At 41.5% G+C, this 24,158-nt stretch overlaps 1 protein-coding gene across 7 annotated transcripts in view; it reads right to left on the bottom strand.

Annotated features, from left to right (window-relative positions):
• LOC135219822 (baculoviral IAP repeat-containing protein 6-like) overlaps nt 1-24,158 on the bottom strand; it is a gene marked incomplete at its 3' end in the record, with an annotated part of 560,877 nt that overhangs the window by 44,891 nt on the left and 491,828 nt on the right. For 6 of the 7 annotated variants that reach the window (XM_064256914.1, XM_064256921.1, XM_064256916.1 and 3 more), the window contains 1 exon segment: nt 19,243-19,341. In XM_064256914.1, coding sequence (XP_064112984.1) covers nt 19,243-19,341 — 99 coding nt within the window. 7 annotated transcript variants of the gene reach the window in all.

Genomic DNA, 24,158 nt, shown 5'->3' with positions numbered 1-24,158 from the left:
TAGTTTCAAGTGCCACAAACTTTCAGATGTATATTATCAGTCATAGTTTTACAAGAAGAGGAAAGAAACAGTTTAGAGATCAATACACATGCATCCAATTTTACCACCTAAGCTTACATTTCTACATTTCTGTTTTTATTTATACTTCAAATACTACAGGCCCCAGTTATTGGCGGTCTCAGTTAATGGCAATCCGGTTTTATGGCGCTTGTCTAGTGCCATAAAATCAGCGATTCATGGCGGCATAAGCGCCATAAATTGCCGAGTTTTGGTTAATGGCAGTTTATGCTTATAAGCACCCAGCCGATAACCGGGGAATGCCTGTATTATTGAGTTATTAAGTTTTAAGACACAGTTCCAGTTTCATAGACAAATTATTGCTTGAATTGTACTGACAGCTACATTTCACAAAAAGTCCCACTACTAAAGGCACGTATTTGCTAGATTTAAAGCAGAAGGGCGAGTTTATAATTCTTAAAATGAACATTGTCACCTTAAATAAAGGCAATACAGGCAGTCCTGGCAATCGGCAAGGGTTCCATACCAACTGCAGGACAATAAGCAAAAATTGCTGATGACTGAAAATTGCTGGCTTATCAGCAGCAATAGCCGGATGTCGGCACATCTATTAGGTATGTATTGGCACCAATGACCGATTATAATCAGCGCCAATAAGCAGAAATTGGCACATATTGGTGCCAAAAATCACAGATTTTTGTCACTAGATAAGCACCATAAAAACAGGTTGCTGAAAACTGGCGCCACCGATAACCGGGGACTGCCTGTACTTTTATTATATCTAATTATAATTTTAGTACCAAAGACCTTCTATGACAAAAGCAATAGTCTTGTTAATATATAATTAAAATTTAGTACTTAATAGTTCTAAGTTCTTGCATTTAATTTTATCCTTGGTACTTTATCTGTACCAGGTTTTTGTTTTCAATTATAGAATCAATTTATACCAAAACATGAATTTGGAATTTTGGAGTTTGCAAGCTAACTCTTGTGCAACTAAACAAGATTAAGATAAAGGATACCTGTCACTGAAAGTGAGAATAGCACACAATATACCTTCCATTATCCTAAAAAACTGCAATCAAAATATAAATTTTCATAAAATTATTTGGATACTTACTGTTAAAGTTAGCCATATCTCCGCACCGATTAGGCGAGTCGCCATTCAAACAAAAAATCGAATGGCTGCCCAGATGACTGTCTAGCTTACCTGATCTCCACCAGGTGTGTTTCAAATGTTTTAGCTCTTGCAGAATTCTCCTTGACACTCCATTAAGTTGTGGTGAGGCTGAGTGGGGTCTACTTTAACAGTAGGTAGGTATCCAAATAATAAATTTTATTATGAAAATTTATATTATTTGTAATGGATCTTACCTACTGGTAAAGTTAGCCGATTCCCACATTAAGAAGACAGTGAGTAGTGCAGCCAGACAAAAATCCACTCGGCCATTCGAGCTAAAGGTTTTTTGCATGAAACCCAAAACATTCTCACCTGATCCAGAATCCTTTCTGGATTTAACTACCACCAGAAGTTGGATTCGATTCAGGGAGCAAGACTCTCGTACATGTGCAGCAAAGAGCAGCCTCATGGAGAAACAGAAGCGGTTTCAGGGGACCATTGTGCCTAGGTCCAAAAGCCCTATAAAACAACAGTCACTGAAAATGAATACCTTTACGATATAAGGGTACGCTCCTATACAAAATTTGTACATTCACACTCCACTATTAAAACCTGGGATTTAAAAAGAGCCCAAAGAATTGCTCTTTCTTCAGTTCAGGAAAAGACTACCCACTACTAGTAGTGGATTAAAGGCTCTACTGTTTTCAAACACATTCAGTATACTTAAGGTAATGAGCGGGTGAAAACCAAATATGACAAATTTTCTTAGACAATTTGTATTTTTCATAGCTACAAACCTGAAGTTTTAACAATAGGATAATTTTTAGTGCCTAGCTGGATCCAGTTAAAAAGCAGATGAAAGCAAGGAATCTTGTGATATCTGGCAACGCATGTGTAGATTGGGTGAAGAGTGGTCAAATACCATGGACCTACGCCACTGTGTCAGTCTTTCCCATCTCAGGATGTCTTAACAAACAGAGGGGCGGCTAGAGGCAGGCAGTATGATGTTAAGACCTCAGGTTTTGTAGCTATGAAAAATACAAATTGTCTTAGAAAATTTGTCATTTGTTCATACGCGAACAAACATTTGGTCTTAAGAATACGATACACTCATACTTGGAGGGAGGAACAAGACATCCTAAAATGGCTGGGGGCCTACCCACCAGTCCAGCTTCCAGAAGAAATGACTTCTGGAGAGGAACTGAAGCCTCTTGAGAAGCTAGATAAATTGATATCTAACCCTGAGTGACGTACAATGATATATGGGAGAATCATTGTATAGGGAACCAAAGAGAAACTGACTGTCTAATAGCAAACCAATACAACAGAGTCCAACGGGAAGGCCCTGCCGAAATCTAACTCCTCGATGGCCTACCAGGCAACAATCTTCTTGACTGCTGCTGGATAGGGGGAAGAGGAGGAGCTGGACATCTCCAAGGATGGGACTCCGACTTAGACATGGCCTGGTGCACCAGTCTGTCTTTGGTGTCAGCCCTGCACTGGTCTATCACATTTTCGAGCTGGGTTCGAGGAAACAAAAATTGGGACTCCGACAGATCTCCGTTTCTCAATGCCAGCAAGGACTTTGTGTCAACTGATCTCTTCATCCTACATAAAGCTGCGTCTCTTCTGATCAGAAGGTTAGCCCATAAATTAACACTGAGATGAGCACTGCAACAGACTGGGAAACTAGGATGTACTCACCAACCCTTCTGGGGACCTGTCAGAAGCTACCTTGGCAATGACCACAGACCAGAAGTTCAGCCAAGAAACCATCTGCAACATGGAGGATGCCGTAGATTCCAATGCTGAGGCATCTTGTGGAGACAAGGATGGAGCAACCGACTTCACCTGCTCTAAAGGCAATCCCGGCTCCCGGCGACATAAAAAATGCAGAGTTCATAGCATAGTACTCCCTATGTCTTGTGAGAGGGGGGGTAGTAGCTTGGCAGAGCCCCTAGAGCGAAGCGAACCATCCCGGTCTGTAACAGAGCCATTAACCTTATGCAAGACCGACTGGATGTGCCCTGACAAGGGAAGCTGAAAAGATGATTTGGAATCCTGCATAGCTCCCACCAAGGCTTCCAAGCAAGAAGGAGTGTAAGACAACCAAGCCCAAGTCCTACTTTCCAATTTGTTGAACCCATGAATGAAATCGGCAACTTCCGAAAAGGAAGACAAAAACTCTTGCGTGTCTCCCTCTTCCTGCTCCAGCAACGGAGACCGACGAGGAGGAGAATCTGTAGGCTCCTCTAAGGCACCTTCCTCATTAAAGTTAATGGAAGGATCAGCAGCCAAACAGCTTGAAACACCAAGTAACCTGTCTGGGCTGGGTCCATGTGCCGGCTCCCGAGAGGAACCCACTACAACACTAGGAACATCACTATGCACTCCTCCAACAGATGATTCTTTAACACGTCTGTGAATGGTCATGGGCGTAGCAGATGTACGAATGTGAATTGGAGAGGAATCCCGAACACTCAAGATCGAAGGAGAATCCCCTAGAGTCGAACTATTGGAAGCACCAGGGAGAGGGGCAGGCAAAGTCCTGCTGCACCAACTCCGCGCTCACCACCTTCGACTTCTTGACAGGCGCCTTGAGATCCTTATGGCGACGAATAGGCCCGGGAGAAGTAGGAGCACTTGCATCATGTGCACGGACAGGGGAGGTTGCAACACGCTCGCGATGTGCAGACAGGGGGTTGCAAAAAGCTCGCGATTTAATGCAGAGGATGAAGCACCACAGCAGATAGCACAAGGTAAGATACACCAACACTCTTGAGAACACGTCCGCGTTGTTCCTCCCTCGTAGGCGAAGAAAGAGCAAAGCCCTTAGCCTTCCAATGCTTGATACGCCGATGTTGCATAGAGGGGGAAGAGGGAGAGGAAGACAGCACTGGTTTCTTATGTGATCTCTTTGCAGGAGACAGGGACAAGGCAACACGTTTTCCTTCCAGTCCTCCCAGCCGACAAGGCAGCCAACTTATCATCAAAAACAGAGTCCAACCTCTTAAGCACAGCCTGGCATATAACCTCAGACTTATCTGCAAGAGAAAGCTCCGATGACATGTAAGGGAGATGCAGCGAACTGGGCAGCTGAGATGACGTCATGGCTGAGAGAGGCAGTGCAGAGGAGACGGCTGGGAGTGATGCCATCAATGGAAGTGACGTCACAAGTGGTGATGACATCACGGCTTCCCCTCAGTCGGAAGGGGAAGCAGACGCCACTGGCGGAGGAATACACAATGACTGATCCAGTGACATCATTAGCGGGGCCGACGCCACAGCTTCCCTCCGACTCGAAGAAGCGGCAACAGTCACTTTGATATATAACACATTGTAAAACGATCAAAGCAACGCAGAAAAAATATTATCACAAAATTATGCATGAATTTGTAACGCGCGGACATAAATTTTTTTTTCAAAAATTCACCGTAAATCTAAATATTGTTCTAGAGACTTCCAATTTGTTTCAAAATGAAGACAAATGATTGAATATTACAATACTGTAAGAGTTTTAGCTTAGAATTGCAGTTTTTGACCATTTCAGACGAGTTAAAGTTGACCGAATGTCGAAATTTTTATATATATTTTTAATTATATGCAAATATTTTGAAAATGAGAAAAGCTACAACCTTCAAATATTTTTTTTGTATTCTCCATGAAATTGTGCACATTTTCATATATGAAACTCTATAAAATGCCTAATATGAAAATGAGCAAATATTAGGAGAATGCGACGTACGCATTTTGGAGATTTGCGGCCGAGAATCGACGCGCGGAGGGAAGGAATATTTTTTTTTTAAATTCACCATAAATCTAACTATTGTTCTAGAGACTTTGAATTTGTTTTTAAGTGAAGATAAAGGACCAAATATTACTAGACTGTAAGAGTTTTAGCTTACAATTGCGTTTTTCGACCATTTCGGTATAGTCAAAGTTGACCGAACGTAGTTTTTTTCCTATTTATCGTGGTTCATATGCAAATATTTCAAAAATGAGAAAAGCTACAACCTTCAAATATTTTTTGTTGTATTCTGCATGAAATACACATTTTCATATATGAAACTCTACAAAACGCCTAATATGAAAAGGAACAAATATTAGGAGAATGCGACGTACGCATTTCAGAGATTTGCGGCCGAGAGTCGGCGCGCGGAGGGAAGAAAAAAGTTTTTTTTAAAAATTCACCATAAATCTAAATATTGTTTTAGAGACTTTGAATTGGTTTTAAAGTGAAGATAAATGACAGAATATTACTAGACTGTAAGAGTTTTAGCTTACAAGTGCATTTTTTGACCATTTCGGTTGAGTCAAAGTTGACCGAACATAGTTTTTTTCCTATTTATCGTGATTTATATGCAAATATTTCGAAAATGAGAAAAGCTACAACCTTCAAATATTTTTTGTTGTATTTTGCATGAAATTGTGCACATTTTCATATATGAAACTCTATAAAACGCCTAATATGAAAAGGAACAAATATTAGGAGAATGCGATGTACACATTTCGGAGATTTGCGGCCAAGAATTGGCGAGCGGAGGGAAGAAAATTTTTTTTTTTTTTTCAAAAATTCACCATAAATCTAAATATTGTTCTAGAGACTTTGAATTTGTTTTAAAGTGAAGATAAATGACTGAATATTACTAGACTGTAAGAATTTTAGCTTACAAATGCGTTTTTTGACCATTTCGGTTGAGTCAAAGTTTACCGAACGTATTTTTTTCTTATTTATCGTGATTTACATGTAAATATTTCAAAAATGAGAAAAGCTACAACCTTCAAATATTTATTGTTGTATTCTGCATGGAATTGCACACATTTTCATATATGAAACTCTATAAAACACCTAATATGAAAAGGAACAAATATTAGGAGAATGCGACGTACGCATTTCGGAGATTTGCGGCCAAGAATCGGCGCAAGGAGGGAAGAAAAAGTTTTTTTTTTTCAAAAATTCACCATAAATCTAAATATTGTTCTAGAGACTTCTAATTTGTTTTAAAGTAAAGATAAATGACTGAATATTACTAGACTGTTATGTAATTTGCTTACCCAAAAATACCAATATATATATATATATGATATATAATATATATAATATTATATATATATATATATATATATTATATATATATATATATATATATATATATATATATATATATATATTGTGACGTGTATAGATCGTTCGTCTACCCAAATATCAATTAAATAATTTGATTTGGAAAACGGCAGCCATTTCTTTAGAATATCAGCTGATTTTTAGGAAACGCGGGAACCAAAACCCGCCAGCCAGAGATAGGGGATTCCCCAGTTGGGGGAAAAGAGTCTTTTATCAGCTGTAGGGACGTATCTCAAAAGGGAAGGGTGTAGGCAGATTGGTACTTCTTAGACCTATACCTTAAGCTCTCTTTCCTGTGACCCCTCTGCTGGCTGTATGCTTGTTTTCCAGGATTTGCCTTGATCGTGGGGGGTTAAGCTGACTTCCAACCCCCAAGCAACCCACCTGAATTCTGCCTCAGTCGGCTGCGAGACGTGATCTCGGACAGAGGTCAAATTACCTGCCTTCCTGTTAGGCCTACCCAGGGTGTGAGTGGCGCGCCGATGACCCACGCCTCAGACAAAGGGGGCCCCATACTTTTCTACAAAGAGCCACATTTTCTACAAAGGCCCACACTGAATACGACATCCAGGTACGTCTTGTGGAACAGCATATTGCCAGTCTCTCCCTCCCAACCTATTATCATTTTGATCCTCATTCTCCCAATTCAATTTCCAGCAACAAAAGGAATTCATCCCTTTGTTCCCTCTCACTGCCTCATGGCCGCATGCTTCCCCGTGTGTGATCGTCCCAGACCAATGGAGTCATTGCATACTTCAGTGAAACCTTAAAAGTTCCTTCTCCCCAGTATTAGAGAATTAATTAATCAAAGCAAGAAGTCATCTTTTCTTTTATGTCGTTTAATCTGGGATTCTTTTCCAGATTCCATGAGTCACGTGCCGTCTCTCTGCCCGCAAGTGTGCATTACCCCAAGTGTATGAAAATCAGCTTGAATGACATAAGTTGGAGCCATCATTTACCTTTCCTCCAGGCCAGCACGGGCCTTTTTGTAAATAAATAGGTGTAAAGTAACGAGCTGAGTTTTCTGGCGACCTTCCCTCTAAAGAAATTAATAATAACTATCAGTTTACGGTAAGTTAAAGCAATTCCCTCTTGAAATCCCTAAATTACTTCCGTTTACGTATCTAGCCTCTCTCAAGGCCAGCTATATACGTAACATTGTCGACCTTCGCCGAGGATATGAACCTAGCTTGCTTAAAAAAAGCTTGTAAATCGCGTTATCCATTGTAAAATGTAAACTGTAAATGTTTTTTCAAAGCGCAAAACTAAGCACACTTGCAGCGGGAGAAGAGACACTGACTCACGGTAAGGTATTCCATTCATTAATATGATTATTTATAACCTATGTTAGCTTAAGGTACGTTAAGTATTTTTATTTAGATGTGTTTTAAACAAAATGTGAAGGTAGAAATATTATTATATTGTAACGGCCAGAGCGCCGAGCGAGTTCTGTGATTTTGTAAATCGCATTGTTGTTGTAGGATCTCACACGAACACGTGTGCAGATAGATGCCAGAAAGGACCAGATCAATCTAGGAAGTGCTTTGCCAGGGTTTATTGCTGTATTAGAAAGCCTAGCTAGTTAGGAGTGTTTTACTAATAGTTACGGCAAAAGAAGTGTACAATTCTTTTGTCTGTGATAAGTTAGGGGAATTCATTCTGACTTAGTTTTCATTCCAAGTGTTGGTAACCGCTACCTCTCAGCTAATTCAGCTTAGCGCACTTTCGCGCCTGCGCGGTCTCAACCAGCCTTCGTTTTCGCTCACAGCGGCAGCCATGTTTTTATCCCTTTAAGAAGTATCTAAACAATTTAAGCAAAGTAACGTAAGTCTCGAAGTTTTAACGTAAATAATATCAATCTCGGTACTAGTATCTATCGTCCTGCCAGAGAAATTAACGTAATTCGCCTTGAATAAGAAAGTAGAATTTTGTGTTGTAAATTGCCTTCGCATTTACAGAGAATCAGCTGATTCGCCATCACTGCTAGCACACCGTGGTGCTAACCCGCTCTTCTCGCCTAACGTGTTTCACCTCGCATCGCTCACTCGCGCGCTGAGCGAAAATTTAATTTCACTTCGCACTTAACGTAACCTCATTTACAAATGATTGCTAACATCGTTTTAAAATCCTTACCGCCATTTCACTGTTCACAGGGACCTAGCAATCTTACATAAAGTTAACGTAAATCTCAAGTAGAGTAAATCACAAGAATTGTTAACGTAAAACGCGACTTTGTAAAAGTCATATTGAAACGCAAATCATTTCATAAGCGCAAGCCGCTAACATTAATGTAAACATCGTTCACCGCGAGCGCGTTATCATTTTCATAAAACGTTATCCAAAGCAACTCTTTCATTTCACGTTAACGTAAGTAAATCATTTAACGCAAGTTGCGTCATATTAAACTAACATTAGTAGTTCAATTCAAATATAAGGGAGTTCATTCATATATCATTTTTCACCCTCTCCGAGAGAGAGAGAGAGAGAAAACCAGAACCCAGTATTCACGAAGCCAAGAGTACTACATCTTACCATTAATTATAGCATGCAGAATTAACCTTATTTTAGTCTCTTGTGTCTTTCATTTACACAGCGTGATACGTACGCGCATGTGTCCATTGCAGTTTGCAAGCATTTATTTATTTCATTTATCGAGTACTTCAGCGAGTGACTGAGCATTTCTAAAATTTCCATTACCTGTCGTTGCCCGAGGGGTCTTTTCATTTTCTTTATCACGAAAGACTTGCGTATACCGCAAGCACAATTCGCACAGTGTGCCACGCAAATTCATTACTTCCAGACAGGGAAGTCGTTACCAGTTTAGGACTGGCCACCACCAGTGCACGTCAGGTCTTACCATTTCACAGTGCCACTAATTCTTGACACTGTCCATCGACTGGCTGCTGAAGTACTCCCACCTTTTACTTTCTCTCCTCCACCATTACACTCTGCCATGAGCAGTGCCATTTCACTTCAGTATATTTAAGTATACTGCATGTAGTGTCCGGGACACACCAGCACGATACCAGTGCTCCAGCCTCCATAAGTGCCATTGCACCTGTACAGGCCGTACAGGTAGCCATTAAACCTGCGTATCCATCCTTACGGAACGCCCTATTCTTTAGTGTGTCCATGTACGAGGATCAGTGATCTTTCGGACCATTCCAAGGGAACGCCTCCCCAAAGTGCCGCAATACCAGCCCTAAGTGCTGACAAACCTGCGTATCCGTCCTTACGGAACGCCCAAGTAAACCTGCGTACCCGTCCTTACGGAACGCCCAAATAACTAGTGTGTCCGTGTACAAGGGTCAGTGATCCTTCGGAACACTCATCAAAGGGAACGCCTCCCGAAGCGCCGCAATACCAGCCCTAAGTGCTGTCAAACCTGCGTGTCCGTCCTTACGGAACGTCCAATTCATTAAAGTATCCACCATTTTGGATCACTGAACCAAGGAACGCCTCCTCATAAGTGCCGTGCACCTGTATTGGACCTACAGGTAGCCCATTCCAACGTCTCCCAAGTTGGGAACGCCTGTAAGTGTGACGTACGCCGCACACTGCATTCGATTTTTTCACCTCATCAGAAGGTGCCATTCACAAAGTGCCACCGAGCACCCAGTCGTTTCAGACTTTCCCTTACCATTATCGCAGAACCCATTTCCAAGTGAGTACCACTTTCCACAGTAGGCACTCCCATTCCATCCAGTACCCTTTCCTGGCCATTATTTTCATTTTCCTCCGAGCCTCTACTGCAGCCTAAGGGAAATGTCTTCCCCTGCTTCCCGCGACTTCTTTGCCAGAGAGCTAGAGAAGCTCGGAGCCCTCATAACTCTGGGCAAGGAGGCCGGTTACACTGGACCAGCACTTGACCAGTGGATAAAGGCGCAGCAGGCTGCTGCGCGCCTGCAAGAAAAGGAAGAAAGAGAAGCAGAGGAGAAAGCCAGAGAAGCAGAGAGAGAAGAAAGAGAAGCAGAGAGAAAGGAAAGAGAAGAAGAGAGAAAGCATGAGCTAGCTCTCATAGATGACGCAATCTCTCTGCTAGTTTCTAAGCCCCAGACCATGAGCTGGACTCCCGGTAAGAGGTGGTTGCGGAGGTTCTGCACCACTTGTTGTGTGCGTGGGCATGCTGCGGATTCCGACCAGTGCCCAAGTCGGTCTCTACCTTGGGAGGAGAGCTTCCAGGGTGAACTTCTCCAAGGCTACCATGTAGCCCTGCCTGATGAACAGTCTCCTACGGCCTATCAGTGGGTACAAGTCATGGCCGACACCGAAGCCCAGGTCTCCCTTATTTCCAGAAAGGCATTGCCTAGGGGTGCCAAAATCCAGACGAACGAAGAAATTCAGTTTGATTGGATTGACGGTAACCTCTATTCTGTTCCTTCGGTCCTTCTGAATGTAGAAATGCCCTTTCTGGACCAGGAGACCAGGGAAACCACATTGTGCCGCCTGGGCGTAGTTGACCAATTTCATGATGTTTATCAGGTGATATTGGGCCGAGATTTACTTAAGCCGTATCTCCACTGGACGCAGCTCCCACTACCAGATGCACCGGATCCCTGCAGCATGCCTCATAATCAATCATCAGTTTTAGATTCAGAGGCTAGTGCCTCCGATGTCCCAGACATCCTTTCTATTTGTGAACCTGGCCCTGACCCAGTGTCAGAGCCTGAAGTTTCTTCCGCATCATCTCAGCCTCTTACCATTTTACCGCCTACCTCCTCCACTTTGGAAAAGGTAAGCCCACCAGTTAACCCCGGACTTGTTTCCGAGGGTGAATCAACGGAGGATTCCTTAACCTCCCTACCTCAAATCACTGCCAGAGAGGACTCTTCACCTGTGCCAGAGCACACTGCCAGCCTTGGTGACTCCACAGATTCGCAACCTGTGGGGCCATCTTGGCCTTACCATCCAGTGCCACGGAAGAGGTTCTGGAACACGTTCTGCCGAGACTGTGGCCGCAAGGGTCACATGTCTGCCAACTACGGAGGGTGCGCGAACCACAATATTCCGGCCATCGCAATGGCCGTCACCAATCCTTCTTCACTAGGACCCCCAGCTAAGGGCCCTATAACAGTCGCACCCCTCCAAAGCCATTATCCGCCAAGCCACGTCAGAGCCTACGACGACTCTGGCGCTCAAATCTCCCTAATACGGGAAGATCGAATCCCCCAAGGGGCAAACGTCGATAGACGTTATTTTATCACTATTGAAGGTATCAATCATATTAAACTGATCCTTCCGACCGTCCAATTGAGGGTCACCAGACCTCACTTCTCCAGAGTTTGTACCCTTGCAGTTGCAAGCTACATTCCAGGAGGTTACGACCTCCTCCTAGGGCATGACATGAAGTCTCCCTCACCGTTCAAGAAGCCTAGGGGTCCTAACCCCACAACAAATCACTCCAAGGCAAGGAGTCATCGAAATTCTACTTCCTCCAGGAAGTACGTCCACCAACAATCTCCCCCTTTACCAAGGAGGGAGATTGACCATTCACAGTTCCGTTGCAAAACCTGCAACGTAATAGGGCACTCTACAAATTGGCCTAGGTGTCCTAGCCGACTACCAGCAGCGGACACTGTCCATTTTCCACAAGGCTTAGCCTTCAACAAGAGACAGGAGCCTCTGTCTCCCATTTCCAAGGGCACGCTGAGAGGTATTGCACCTCCAGTACCCGCCACAGGTCCAGTCAACCTCAACTCTCTGCCAGTGCCACTTGGCAGCACTGAGCAGTGCCAAGCTCCATCCAGCCTGGACGTAGAGCCACCACAGAACTTGACTTCTGCGCCTGGCCCCGAGCTAGTGCCGGCGCCTAACCTAACCAAGGATCCTCCTACAGGAGATCCTCCAACAGGCATGGAGCTTACCGCAGCCCATGGCCAATCTCCAGCCCATAATTCCTCTTCACCCTCACCACTGTCCCCCGAGGATGAACCTCCGGCAGACCTAACCTTCATACCTCCTCTGGAAAACCAGGAACTGCCCGACCAGGAGTCAGCCTGGAGTTTTCCCCTTACGACGGTTGCTGCAGATACCGAAGTAGGGTGTTCTCCTGAAATCCCTCCGGCTACCACTGCCTCTGCTCCCGCCGGCGTTTCTGGCCTTTCCCCAGAGTCTGTGCCTCTGTCTACTCCTAGGACTGGTATAGCCAGGTCCTGGAGGAATAAGAAGAAGAAGAAGAAGGGACGTAACCAATCATTAACATATTAACAAAAGAGCCACATGCTCTCCTTGACACCTGTGCCCGAGGTACAGTGTCGCATTCATTTGCAGAATGATCCTGGCACCTACCCAGAGAAGGTAGCCAGCCTGATCTCTGCCAGTAGCACTAACCCTCTAACCCCTAGCCATTGTAATACTAACCCTCACTTAAATATAATTACCTCATTGCATTTCCCTCCTGGTCAACTAACCACTCATCATCCCCACGCATCATTACCTCTCATTGTGTATTTTAACAATTCCGTCGCTGAACTACTGCTGTGCGTACCACACTCTGGAATGATTGCGTCTTCATTTAACTGTATTGAGTAGGTTAGGCTAATGATTTAGTACCAGGGCATTAGGTTAGTAGCAAGTAGAATTTTCAAGTGACCTTATCTAGGGGTAGAGTAGACGGTCGTCACAAGACAACCCGTAGTTATTACTTAGGCTAGACTACATTACTCCATTAAGTTAGTACACTTAGCATCTCTGCCTATAAGTTAGGTAGGCCACTGTAGTTAGCTGTATCGCCGCTCTACAGACTAAGTTAGAGTAGGGGAACTGGGTAGTCGAGACGATCAATCTATTTAAGCCAAGACCTTCACGCCCGAAAGGGAGTGAATGCCTTCTTAACAGGGGGAGCTGTGACGTGTATAGATCGTTCGTCTACCCAAATATCAATAAAATAATTTGATTTGGAAAACGGCAGCCATTTCTTTAGAATATCAGCTGATTTTTAGGAAACGCGGGAACCAAAACCCGCCAGCCAGAGATAGGGGATTCCCCAGTTGGGGGGAAAAGAGTCTTTTATCAGCTGTAGGGACGTATCTCAAAAGGGAAGGGTGTAGGCAGATTGGTACTTCTTAGACCTATACCTTAAGCTCTCTTTCCTGTGACCCCTCTGCTGGCTGTATGCTTGTTTTCCAGGATTTGCCTTGATCGTGGGGGGTTAAGCTGACTTCCAACCCCCAAGCAACCCACCTGAATTCTGCCTCAGTCGGCTGCGAGACGTGATCTCGGACAGAGGTCAAATTACCTGCCTTCCTGTTAGGCCTACCCAGGGTGTGAGTGGCGCGCCGATGACCCACGCCTCAGACAAAGGGGGCCCCATACTTTTCTACAAAGAGCCACATTTTCTACAAAGGCCCACACTGAATACGACATCCAGGTACGTCTTGTGGAACAGCATATTGCCAGTCTCTCCCAACCTATTATCATTTTGATCCTCATTCTCCCAATTCAATTTCCAGCAACAAAAGGAATTCATCCCTTTGTTCCCTCTCACTGCCTCATGGCCGCATGCTTCCCCGTGTGTGATCGTCCCAGACCAATGGAGTCATTGCATACTTCAGTGAAACCTTAAAAGTTCCTTCTCCCCAGTATTAGAGAATTAATTAATCAAAGCAAGAAGTCATCTTTTCTTTTATGTCGTTTAATCTGGGATTCTTTTCCAGATTCCATGAGTCACGTGCCGTCTCTCTGCCCGCAAGTGTGCCTTACCCCAAGTGTATGAAAATCAGCTTGAATGACATAAGTTGGAGCCATCATTTACCTTTCCTCCAGGCCAGCACGGGCCTTTTTGTAAATAAATAGGTGTAAAGTAACGAGCTGAGTTTTCTGGCGACCTTCCCTCTAAAGAAATTAATAATAACTATCAGTTTACGGTAAGTTAAAGCAATTCCCTCTTGAAATCCCTAAATTACTTCCGTTTACGTATCTAGCCTCTCTCAAGGCCAGCTATATACGTAACAATATATTCTTGTCTTCTCCCTCCTCCACTGAAGTCTTGCATTTTTTTCCTCTCGACATGACGAGGTACAGGTGGAGGAGGAAGACATGTGCTCTTACTGCCGAAGGGACGCGCGGTCCTGTGCGCCCTCCGCTGTCTGTCGCTGAGGCGCACTCAAATAAAAGACCGCAGTGTGGTATTTGCGGTCACACTCCCCGAACCTGCATAGAGCTATTTTGCAGGTGCGACAGAAGAACCGGGTGTCTCTCCTTCTGCCATTCATAAGGCACACCCGGCACCGTTTCTGCCTGCACCCTTGTAGGAGCTCCAGTGTGTGATCCCCTGGCTGCAGCCGACCCACAGGGTCCACTTCCCGATGAGAACCGGTGCGGGCGGGGCCAGCAGCAGGGGCGTCGGCAGCAGCGGCAGGAGCAGGATGACCGAAGTTGGCTCTCCTAAGGTCTGCCCTTTCCTCTAGGGGCAGATCTGCAGCTCGGGGCAGGGGGGGCAGACATGGAAGGCCACTCATCGGGATTAAAGTGGATGAGGGCATCCCCGGCAGCCTCGAGGAACTGCAAGTGGGTCATCCTCCGTAGACCGGGACCGTAGTACCCACAGTAGAGTATGTAGGCATTTTGGAGGGCCAACTGAAGAATGAACTTGAGCAGCTTCTGGGTCCACCTTCTGGTTCTCCTGGCGAAGGGATAATACTGGATGAGTTGACCAAAGAGATCAACTCCTCCCATGTGCCTATTGTAGTGCCCAATGACGGTAGGGCAGTCTTGCCCGAAACTCCTCATACTCAACTCGGCCCTATCGACGTGTCTTCTTCCGCTGTACGACCTCCTCTTGGACGGGTTCATGGCTCGTCGTAATCATGGGGACGAGTCGGACACCCTTCCAACAATGACGAAGACAGCTCCCTTCCGCCGCCACTGTCTCTCCTCTTGCCACATGTTGCGGATGGCTAGCGAACCTCTTGAGGACATTTGGGGCCCCACGCACCAACCAAAGGGTACCACTGACGTGAACACCTGCTTCATACAGTTCCTGGGCCAGGGATACCGAGTTATAATAATTATTCATAAACAGGTGGTATCCCTGGTTACGGAAACGATCCACAAGCCTGAACACAGTTTCACGCATCGTGGAGAGGACCCTGAATTACACTAAGAAGTCCATGACGTATCCAGTGTTGGACTCGGTAATAAAAAAAAATTTCACTCCACATTTCTTCGGCTTCTTGGGGTTATACACTTTTAAGCTAAGACGTCCTTTGTAAGGCATCATCCCCTCATCCAAAGAAAGGTTCTTTGCAGGAACCACAAAATTTTTACAACGTTCACGAATGTATTCCAACTCTGGGCGCACTAAGATTGGGTGCACTAAGATGAGGCGATCGGAGTTATTCTGGGGTATGGCCTTCGGTTATGGCCCTTCGGTTGAAGGCGTTGAAATATCTGTCCAACGCCAGGAAAGTATCACGGGGCATAATACCAGGCACATTGGGCGTACCTAAAAAAAAATTACGCCTCCAATATTGCCTGACGTCGGCAGCAGGCATCAATCCAAAGAAAATGTGGCGCCCCACAAAATGCGCCATGTCAATGAGGTTGCAGCCCCGCCAGCGATACGATAATGTCGTGCGCAGTTCATCACGGCAGTACCGAGCGTAGTCCGCCGTCTCTGCTACCAGGTACTCCAGCAATTCCTGCGTAAGGAACAGCTGGATGAACCCCAGAGCAGTGAGAGGAACAGGTACGGTGAGCCCAGGGTTTGCTGTGAATGGGTGCATGTTAGGTGGGGTGGGGTCCTCCGTCCACCCCTCGTCGATCTCGGACGACCGACCTTCACCTTGGCTGGCGCGACGATCCAACCTTCTACGCATGGGCACGAGCGCGGGCACGATTTCGCACACGAAACACCCCCACTGGCCATCTCTCTCACTTAGGCTTTCGCTTTCTGTATCGTCATCCGCGATAAAACTAGACCTCATATCCTCATCCTCCCCCTCCTCAGATGCCGCCTCATATGCACTAAAACCACTAAATTCGAGCTCACTTTCGGGATGTGAGCCTCGAACGGACATCGGGAGTGATGTCCTCATCACTGGATGACCAACCGCCATCAAAATGAGGACTTGCGACATATTCCCGATCGAGCTCCAATAAGTACTCGTCTATGTCCCTCGGTTGGAGGCCTCCCAAATTCCTACGTATGCCCCTAAGGACGCCCCGATGCTTCCTAGGGATTACTAAAGGCATATGAGACACACGTTGTGATCCTAAACCCATTTCATCCACACGTGGCCGCATAGAACGGCGTTGAGGTACCAGGTCATCTTGGGTGCTTGGTCCTTAACCAGCATCCAAGTCCAGAATACGCCTCACACGATCCCTTCCGACGGGTAAAACGCGCTTTTCGCATTCCATACGTCGTTGAGACATCTCTATGAACGTCCTGTAGCAACACAAATACTCAAAAGTCTCGCACAAGTTCGGAAAAACACGATTGCGGCAAAAGATCGCTCTCGGACGACGCGTCGCTGATGCTGGCTGATGCGAAAAGGAGGCATTTCGCGCATGAGCACTAGGGTCACGCTTCTAAACAAAACAACAGCTTGATCCGTGAACTCCCAGCATCCCCCAAGGCGCGTGATTCAAAAGTTTTCGGCTGGTAGGCCTATAAGTATTTTTCCGCAAATTAAAAAAAAAATTTTTATGTCGACGTATAATACATCCAATCGACACCCGGGAGACATTTTATCTCAACTTTTAATACGTCCAATCAGTGTAAGAGGGTTAATAGTTAGGCTGATGTGTGAATTGTAGTTTAATGTTTTGATATGTATTATAGCTTAGCCTTTATTCACAGTATTTTGGAAAAGCCATGATCATACACAAAGTGATTTTGTACTGCGTGTGCAATGCAACCAAACGTGTCCCAAAAATTCACACAAGACACAGCCTATAACTGGTTATTATTTATTATTTACTCTCCAGAAAAAAGGGCTGGGGAAGGTGTCAACACCACTGCCTGCCTGGCAGCATACAATGTTCTATACCATAAGAGATATTTCTGCTTATAAAACCACTAGTTAAATATTTTGGTTTTAATTTGACAACTAAATCTTTTATGAATTTATAAGAAAAACTGTATATTCAAATTATCATTCAAGGGACATCAGTAATACACATTTTATTTTATAAATGAAACAGCAGTCTACCTGACACTAATGAAAATAAGTTCGACTAGTCACTTGTACAATTTCCTGCAAGGTGATGTTAGAATGACCCTTACAATGGGTATCAGAGAAAGATGATGAATACTTGTTTCTACTATATCTTATAATTTAAATTTTTTCGGTAAAAAATAAGATATTCTGTATTTGAGTAACTTATGGTAAGTCGGTCTGACCACATTTGAAGTAAGATCATCTAACCTATGGTGATCCAAAATTTTTTGCAGTATTCAGAAATTATGCATGATATCCTTCTTACAAAAATAAGCAATGTATTAAACTAGGTTGGAATATGCGATAGGTTTGGCCTTCATTTTAGATTTAAGATTTTTCTGCTAACGATTGCTTTCTCAGAATACAACCCTATGGTGGGTAAAAGAGCACCTGTACTTTAACAGTAAACCTAGACTGGACCTTTCATGTAACTATGATGGGTATAATGCCATTTAGAAAACTTACCTCCAAAACACTAACGTTCTTAACTTATTAGTCAAGAAAAGACTAAACAACATTGCAGCACTCTTGTCTAAGAACACTGGAACTAGTGATTTAAATTCATAAGTGGGACTTTTCAAGATGTGATGGATAGAATAAACAAAATAAAGGCAGTTCCCAGCTTACGACGGGTTCGGCTTACGACGTTCCGAGGTTACAACGCTTTTCAATTACATTCATCAGAAATTATTTCCAGGTTTACGACGCATGTTCCAGGGTTACAGTGCCTACAACGCCCATCTGGCGGAAGAAATATGACTCCAAAAATGCAAAAAAATCAATATTTTTTATGACAAATGCAATAATAATGCAGTTTACATAGTTTTTAATGCACCCAAAGCATTAAAAGTATAGTTTTCATAGGATTTTTGATGATTTTTCGGCTTACAAAGATTTTAGGCTTATGACGTGTCTCAAGAACGGAACCCCCGTCATAAGCCGGGGACTCCCTATATCGACTTCATACAAACACTTCTGAATAATTTAGTATGAAGAAATGTCAGACTATACAAAGTACCAAAGAAACTAATGTAAAACATATAGAACTGTAAACAGTGCCATATATTATCTAGTTCAAAATACAAGGATTGTTCCATATCATTCCAATTACTGCCAAGCTTTACAATTCTCTTCATGCTCCTTTTTGTCCCTGGCTAACAATCTTCCAATTTTTTACAGAGGGTCAAGCACTTTTCCAAGATACATTGCACACTTTCCTTTCTATATTTTGTTTGTTTCTATCAAGAATGCTCTACAATATCGATCCCACTGCTTTTACATTAAAAAGATACGTACCATGGAACCCACAGTAAAGCTCCAATAAGGAATGGGCACAATATGCAGCACGACAGTTCACAGTTCAAGGCTGAATTCCTTTTCTAAAAAAGTACAATGACCTGCATTTCACACAGAAGCCATGATTAAATAACTGATTTGGCTTTTCAAACTATCAAGGATCCTACAGTGTGTATGATGTGGTGCACTGTATTTGTTTAACATGAAAATTTATGACTATTTTTTCTGACGGACCTCTCTCCTCTGTTACGCATCATGGTATGGTATTAAGAAATCTTACTAGAACATAAGTAAAACAAGTAAAAATATGACTTCAGAAGAATGGGAATGAACTAGTATAGCATAACATCAAAGCAGGATGAAAGGAAAAGCATTTTTTTATCAGATTTAGCTATGAGGCACAGCAAGACATATGGCTGGATCTCCTGCATAAACATGCAAGTGCATGGCATTCAAGCTAAGGCCAAAGATCCATTCATAAAATGGTAAGAGAACCACATGAAAGCAAAAGGCCTCACCTCATAATCATTCATCTCCAGGCTGACCCAATCATTTTCTACAACCATTTCCCCCTTATCCCCATTGCTGCTCCGTACACAACCATTACTAGCGGGATGCTGGAAAGAAAAAATCATTACTCTACAAAACTGAGAATCACAGTAACCCTCCATCTGCCAAATGACAAGCATAAACTTCATTGCTACTTCAGTAATATTTAAACTTTTGTGCATAAAATTCTTGGTCAAAATTTCATCAAATTGTCAAATAAAACTGTTTTCCTCTAGACAACAAAAATTTCCCAATAAAAAAGAAAAATGCCATTTGGTAGGAAGAGGATTAATATGACAATTCCCTATTAATGGGAGATGAAAAGCTGCTTAAAAAAATACTTAAATTCTGATAGAAAAGGAATTATGAAGAGAAGAAAATCTGACAGTCTGCTACAAGTTTCCAAAATTCCACTCAATTTATCAGTACTACAGTATAAAACCTCGAACACATTATTATTAATGGGTAAAATTTACAGGCAATAAAGATTCAAATCAGAAATAATTTCTGATTTGTCTCACTGGACAGGCTGTTAATAGGTTAACGAAACAGCTTCGATAATGTTTCAGCACTACAACATTTTTAAGAAACTTAAACAAGACTTAAAAATACACATTTAAAAATTTTTTAAATTAAAAATCAGCACCTTACACAGCATTCCAATAAGGCACAAAGTGGGCAACATACACCATAATTAGCAAAAGGATGATCCTGCTACCGTAGTCGAAGAGAGATACTCTCTCAAGCAATTCAAAATCGTCCCCTCCCCCTCAATCTCCCATTCAGTATGAATAATGACTTTGAATTGCTCCAACCAAAAACAGTTGGCAGGAAGGCAAGGCATTAACAGTAAGTAGAGTAACACGTCAATCTTACACAATTCGAGTTGCGCGAATTCAAAATAGTGCAAATGTTTCATACACGAGTTTTTCACAGACACAAGAACATTTACTAATCCTTGAGAACCTCACAAAACTGTTTGTTTCATTTTTATTGTAATTTACAGGTTTTCCAGCTTTTATGTGTAAATTAAATATGACATTAAATAATAATAATAATAATTCTCTCTCTCTTTTAATAAGGTGAGAGAATTTTTATGGTACATGTATATGTTTATTAATATGTTCAAATAATAATAATAATAATAATAATAATAATAATAATAATAATAATATAACAGTAATTACAAAATTTGTATGCGATGGTATTTTAAAGAATAAAAATATCCTTTCCTTCATCTTTAACTCGATGGAAGCCAGAGTGTTGATGAGAGAATTTTTCTGGTACATGTTCGTTTGATTAATATTTTCTTAATATACGAATAATAATAATAATAATAATAATAATAATAATAATATTAAATACATAATAATAATAATTAATAATCCTAATAATAATAATAATAATAATAATAATAATAATAAATAAAAATAATAATAATAGTATACATAACTGTAATTACAAAATTCGTATGAAAATATCTTCCTTTGTCTTTTGTTTTTAACTTAAGAAAAGCTCAAAGCCACACAACTAACTGTCAAATATGTCAATTAATGTGACAGGTGAGATTGTTGCCATTAGCAGGTCAGTGGTCTCTCTCTCTCTATCTCTCAGATGAGAGAATTTTTATGGTACAGGTTTGTTTATACAGGCTTGTTTATTAATATTTTAAAATATTATTACGACTAATAATAATAATAATAATAATAATAAAAATAATAATAATAAATAATAATAATAGTATACATAACTGTAATTACAAAATTCGTATGAAAATATCTTTCTATGTCTTTTGTTGTTAACTCAAGAAAAGCTCAAAGCCAGAACTAACTGTAAAATAGGTTAATTTAATGTGACAGATGAGATTGTTGCCATAAGCAGGTCAGTGGCTTTCTCTCTCTCTCTCTCTCTCTCTCTCTCTCTCTCTCTCTCTCTCTGTGTGTGTGTGTGTGTGTTAGCAATAGATAATTCTAAACTGATCTAATTTTGTCTTTACTGTCTGTCTACAACTGTAAATGCAACGTTCTAAAACAGACACATAACTAAGTTATATTAGTCCAAATAAAAAGCAGTTTGTTCATGGAAAGTAATTTCAGAACAAAGACAAAGAGACAGAATAATGTTAAGAAAACTTCTAAAATTAGGTCAGGTAACATATTAAGCTAAATTTTATATGAAATCACAGTAATTTTAATTTCATTTAAAAATCATGTTAACACTTGGAGAGCATTATTAGGGTCATATTTAGTGTTTTAATTCTAGAAATAAGTATTTACTGGCAGTCCCTGGTTATCAGCAGCGGTTCTGTTCCTGGGGGTGTGCCAATAGGCGAAAACCGCCAGTAACCAAAACTCGGCGATTTATAGCACCATAATGGCACTTATGGTGTTGATAACTGGTTATCGGCACCATAAGCACCCTTATGGCACCTTCTGGTGCCGATAAACGGAACTTGGCCAGTTATGGTGCCATAAATTGCTGATTTTATGGTGCTAGACACGTGCCATAAAACCGGCTTGCCAATAACAGTCTGCCGATTGATTGATTGGTTGACTGATTATGAGTTTTCTGGCGTCACAACTACCAGGGTCACCGACGCCGAATACTAAGTGTGATCTTTCAACTTTTATGATACATTAAACAAAATTTTAAATAATTTTATTTTTTTAAGAGATATACGTATACATATAAATTTGATTTAAAAATAATAATAAAATCAATTTATGATAAAAATAAGACTAAAATTCTGATCAAATAAAATTCTAATAAAAAGAATTGTTAATTAATCTGAACAAATAACAATAAAATATAAAAAATGCGGGAAATAAAGTATATACAGTGGTACCTCGAGATACGAAAGGCTCAACTTACGAAAAACTGGAGATATGAAAGCTGACACGAAAATTTTTACTGCTCTACATACGAAAAGTTTTCAAAATATGAAAGGTTTCTGAAAGTCCGAGATTCGCCCGATAACAATTTTGAAACTCGCGCCGTGCTCCGCCATCTTAGTTCTAGTAGACTCGCCACCATCCTCCTGCTCTCCCATTGGTTCCTGATGCTAGCCTAGCCATGAGATCCTTCTCTCCTATTGGACACCATCCCTCCCATCATGCATCTTACGTGGTGGCGTGCCTTCGCTCGGCCACTTCTCACCCGAAGCTTTATCGTACGCATGCGGCATTCGTTCAGTCCAACGATTTCGTTTAGTATCGTAAATTCGTTAGTGATTTCATTGTGCTACTTTATCGTGTTGTGAGAACCTAATTAGTATACGTACTACATATGTAACTTAATTACATACAGTACAGTGGGGCATCGCTTATTCACGGATCAGTATTCACGGATCCAGTTAATCACAGGTTTTTTCTTGGACCGTTTCTCATGTTACATCACTGGTATGAATCGCTGCATCACGGGTTTGTTGTGTTGCGTATGCGATGTTTTTCGGTAGGCTAACCCTCGGCCGTGGTCCGATAACTACCAACATTCATTTAAAGACTCATATAATGATATTAACTGACAATAAAGGTAATAAAACCATTCTCACCTAATATATTATTGTCCTATCTTCGAAATAAATAGCCTATTCAAGGTTTATGTACGACGTTCATTGGTAGGCTAAGCGTAGTTGCAGTGCGATAACCACCAACATACACAAACATTCACATTATGATATTAACTGACAATAAAGGTAATAAAACCATTCTTACCATATATATTATAGTCATATCTTCATAATAAATAGCCTATTCAAAGAATAATTCCACATCATTGCACTCAACTGATCGTCGGAGTGGCCAGCCACAAAATGTAAGCATATACCTTTACGTATGAAAATGGTTTATGTATACGGTTGCGTTCAAAGCGACATTTTTTGTTTGATAAACTTTTAGAAATTTTAATAGTAGTGGTAGTGTAATTACAGTAGTAATAACATTAAGGCTAAAATTAATTCGAACTTCATTATTATTTTGGCAGTATTCGTATAGAACTTCTCTGAACAATGAAGTCATACAAACGCTATTTGTCATAGATTATCGTAAGTATTGCTGTTTGTTATTGGCGACGAAGCGTAAACAAAATACATAAAAGCATTTTTTACCTTATATATTATCGTCATATCTTCATAATAAAAAGGCTATTCGTGGAGTAATTCCACATCAGTGAAATCAATTTTATCTATGCGAGGCCAGCCAGCTGACAAAATGTACGTACGTATATGAAAATCAAATTATGGTAGCGTTCACAGCAAGATTATCTTTCGAAATTTTTATAGTACTATTCATGCTACGTAGTAATATTGTTTGGAATATACGTAACATTAATTTTCAATACAAAATATCATCGTTATTTTGGTAGTGAATAATAGTTTAGAATTATCATACACTGCATTGTTATGGGTTTGTGGCAGTGATAAAACAACCAAAATAACGTACTCCTTTAAGTCGTCATATCTTCATAATAAAAAGGCTATTCGTGGAGTAATTCCATATCAGTGAAATCAATTTTATCTATGCGAGGCCAGCCAGCTGACAAAATGTAAGTACGTATATGAAAATCAAATTATGGTAGCGTTCACAGCAAGATTATCTTTCGAAATATTTATAGTACTATTCATGCTACGTAGTAATAATGTTTGGAATATATGTAACATTAATTTTCAATACAAAATATCATCGTTATTTTGGTAGTGAATAGTTTAGAATTATCATACATACACTGCATTGTTATGGGTTTCTGGCAGTGATAAAACAACCAAAATAACGTTCTCCTTTAAGTCAACGCGTTTAGGAAAAACATGACATAGAATCGACTTTGCGACTTCGTTCACTTTGATATTTTTAACGATACAATAACTATCATTTGTACTACTAAAACCATC

Source organism: Macrobrachium nipponense, chromosome 1 (assembly GCF_015104395.2).
Source record: "Macrobrachium nipponense isolate FS-2020 chromosome 1, ASM1510439v2, whole genome shotgun sequence".
In the NCBI taxonomy this organism is placed as follows: Eukaryota; Metazoa; Arthropoda; class Malacostraca; order Decapoda; family Palaemonidae; genus Macrobrachium; species Macrobrachium nipponense.
Note: the sequence above shows the minus strand (reverse complement) of the source record. Positions and strands in the feature narration are given on the sequence as shown.